Here is a 3,448-nt window from a genome sequence, read left to right on the forward strand (position 1 = left end):
CTCGAATTTCTGGCTGAAATTCCTACGTTTTTTACTCACTAATCCAAGCAGTAACATACAAGAAATGGGTATTATATTTGTGCTAAGTATGATAAGAAACATGGAAGATTTTGCTGCAAAACTCATCGAAACAGACATAATAGAACTACTGAGGTCACTGAACAAGAACGATACCGTCCAAAACAAGAATATCAAGGAATTGACATCCATTGCTTTAGAGGCTGTTGCGGAACGATCTAGTAGAGAAGGACTCATTGTCATGATAAGATGGGAACGTGATGCAGCATGTCGATTAGGACAATTAGACCTTTTAAATCGTTTGGAAAAAAAATTATGGGTATATGAACATACTAAAAATGTACCCTTAAACGTATACTCAGAATTCGGAAAGATACTAACAAGACGAAGACATTTTTGTTGAAAAAAGACAAAATAGTTGAGATCTAAATGTCGTTTATATTCCTTACATTTTAAATAAAGTTCTTTAAATAATAAAAAAATTTGCATTAAAATTTTTACAATTTTGTCATAGTCGGACAATCATATAATTATATTCATGTTTATATATCTTGAAATATACGTTTACTGTGCGGGACATATATACATATAGTTTATTTGTATTACATAAATTTACTAAAGTATAATATATTGTATGAAATAATACGTACACGAAGATATACATATATATCACACGCCGAGCTCGCGTTTTTGAAAGTCGCATGCCATGTAGCATCGGCCATCGTACCTCATTTGCTACGCCGGTCAAGAGATCTAAATGTCGTTTATGTTATTTATATTTTTAATAAAGTGCTTTAAATAATAAAGTAAATGTTGCATTTAAATTTCTTTTGCAATTTTGTCGTTTGAAACGTAGTCGTGCGATTATATAATTATATTTGTATTTATATATCTTTAAATATATGTTTACTGTACAAGACGTATTTAGATATAGATACAGTTTATTTGTTACATAAATTTGACAAAGTATAATATTAATATTATTGTATGAAATAACACATACACGGAGACGACGGAGACGTTGTACATACATATATCACTGGGCCGAGCCCGCACTTTTGGAAGTCACGTGACATGCAGCGTCGTACCTCATTTGTTAAGTTAAGCCGCGACTCGCTCCCTCGGTATCCCTCAATCGCCGCCGCCGCCGGTTTGTTTTGGTTTTGGTTTGTTTAGTTGCTCAACTCGTTGAAAGTTGAAACTGTTAAAAGGTCGATCAAAAAAAATTGAAAAGTAGAGAAAGTTAAGGTTCGAGCAGCACGAACGGACGTTACGAAGAGGAAGCTATCCGACAGGTAAAGAATTTATGTTCTGTATACGAGATACGTTAGTAATAATCGGGAAAAGAGAGCACACGAGGTAACTCAAGAAATGAACAAAGAACTCGAGATGTATTTAAAACTGAAACAAATACTCGATTGACGGTACCTTAACTTTTTGCAGAACAATTCTGCTATTTTCGTCGAATACCTGGGTCTTTTATGCCCAGTTAAAATCTCTGTAAAATTCGAAATTGTAATGTCGAGTGGGTCTTAAAAGTCCCACGTTTTCTGCGACGGATTAAGTACTTTTATGTAAAAAAAAAATGTTGATGCAATGAGATTCATTCTCACGCAAATAAATTCATCGCGCCTCAGATGAATCACTCGCCTTTCCCAGACTCTCTTTCGTTGAGAAGTTGAATTCCTGACGCAAAAAGGGAGGGGTGTAAATTGCCCCTGGCTCTTGCAACGAAGCGTATATATAATTGCATCTCTAGCGTTAAGATGAAATCAAATATCTGCATGTAGCGTCATAAGGATAGCGTCGTCTGGATAGTTCCACATTGTCTAATATGCACAAGCGGCTTCTGGAAATTCTGAGAACAAACGCTGAATTATGACTTCAATGATTAACGTCTGTTTTCCGATGTTCAACGAAAGTCAACTTTATAATATAAAAATCATTGCAACAATTTATTACACTAATTTACATTCATGTCTCACACTAGAAGTTGCATTGCTATTATTGAATTGTGCGTTTATTCTTTATTTATTATACATGTATTAGGTTTGTTCGTTTTAGCTGAACTTCTTGCACAGTTCATCTTCTCTTTTTTTTTTCCAATGTGAAAAGAAAAAGAGGAAAGATAAACAAGCCTATTGTCTCATACATGCATATAATTATTTAGTAATAATTATGTCTTTTGTATTTAAGATAATACATGTATCAAGAGATATAGTATTAAGTGTCAGACTCTTTCTGTGTTAAAACATATAATGTAACATCATATAATTTGTGTTGTAGAGTTTATTTTACCATGACAGAGTCAAATATGAGTGCACAGGAGTGGTACCGCAAGGGTTGCGAAGAGTATCAAAAAGACAATTGGTCTGTAGCATTAAGTCACTACACAAACGCACTGAAACTAGAAGAGGAAACTAAATGTAAATGCAAAGGAATGTACTACACAAATCGAGCTCTTACTTATTTTAAGCTAAGCGATTACGAGAAAGTGATTGAAGACTGCAACAGTGTATTAAAGATATGTTGTATGGGAGCGTTGTATACAAGAAGTAAAGCACTAGAAGCGTTAGAAAGATTCGAGGAGGCATGTTGGGATGTAGAGACGATTATTTCATCTGATCCCAACAACAAAGTTTTTCAACGCTTAGGGAGACGCTTGCTTAAAATTGTACAAGAACATAAGGAAAACTCACATACTAGTCCTAAGGTAAATATATGTAACTATTACGAAAGTTCGTCAACTATCAAGACATGATAATTTAATATAGATAAAATAATAATTGTAACACATTTTTCGTATTGGATGTATTAGTAAATTTAATCTAGATAAAATAATAATTGTAACATTTTTCGTATTAGATGTATTAGTAAGAGTTTTTGTTTCACTCAATATCACATATAATTTGACAAATGGATTTGAGTTTTTGACTCTTTTATTATATAATTATTAATTTTTGTTAATTAATAATCTGCACACTGTACGGGTAAAAATTACATCATACAAATATAATGTCACAGTTATTTAAATTTTTATTGCAGATCGTTATATTTAAGTGTACGCTTAATTTTGCTTTGTATTAGGTATCAGAAATGCTGGATCTAGCATTTGACGTGAACGCCAGTGAAAAGGAACGTGAAATCGCTATGAATAATTTACTTGTGCTCGCACGTGACGAAACTGGTGCCGAGGAGATCGTCAAAAAGGAAGGTGTATCCAAAATCGTTCAACTTGTGAAAGTGGAAAAGAACGAGGGAGTGATCTGCAGCGCGATTCGTATTGTAGGCGAGTTATGCGAAAACAATTTCAGTCGAACTAAGTTCGTTATGAAACACGTCGGTCTGTCTTGGTGTTTGGAACTAATGAACAGCACATCTATAGAGAGAGTTAACGCGTCTCAATATTGTTTACAGGTAATTATCGAGT

The 3,448-nt window shown here is 33.7% G+C and overlaps 1 protein-coding gene across 1 annotated transcript; it reads left to right on the plus strand.

The window, feature by feature from the left end:
* Nucleotides 1–1,248: 1,248 nt before the first annotated feature.
* On the plus strand, nucleotides 1,249–3,435 carry LOC112462172 (protein unc-45 homolog B-like; the record flags this gene model as incomplete). The annotated part of the gene is made up of 3 exons (XM_025027802.1): nucleotides 1,249–1,313; nucleotides 2,305–2,731; nucleotides 3,106–3,435. Coding segments are annotated over exons 2-3 (744 nt in total), but the record flags the coding sequence as incomplete, so codon positions are not given.
* Nucleotides 3,436–3,448: the final 13 nt, after the last annotated feature.

This window comes from Temnothorax curvispinosus, unplaced genomic scaffold (genome assembly GCF_003070985.1).
Source record: "Temnothorax curvispinosus isolate PA1 unplaced genomic scaffold, ASM307098v1 QBEX01012013.1, whole genome shotgun sequence".
Taxonomy (NCBI): Eukaryota; Metazoa; Arthropoda; class Insecta; order Hymenoptera; family Formicidae; genus Temnothorax; species Temnothorax curvispinosus.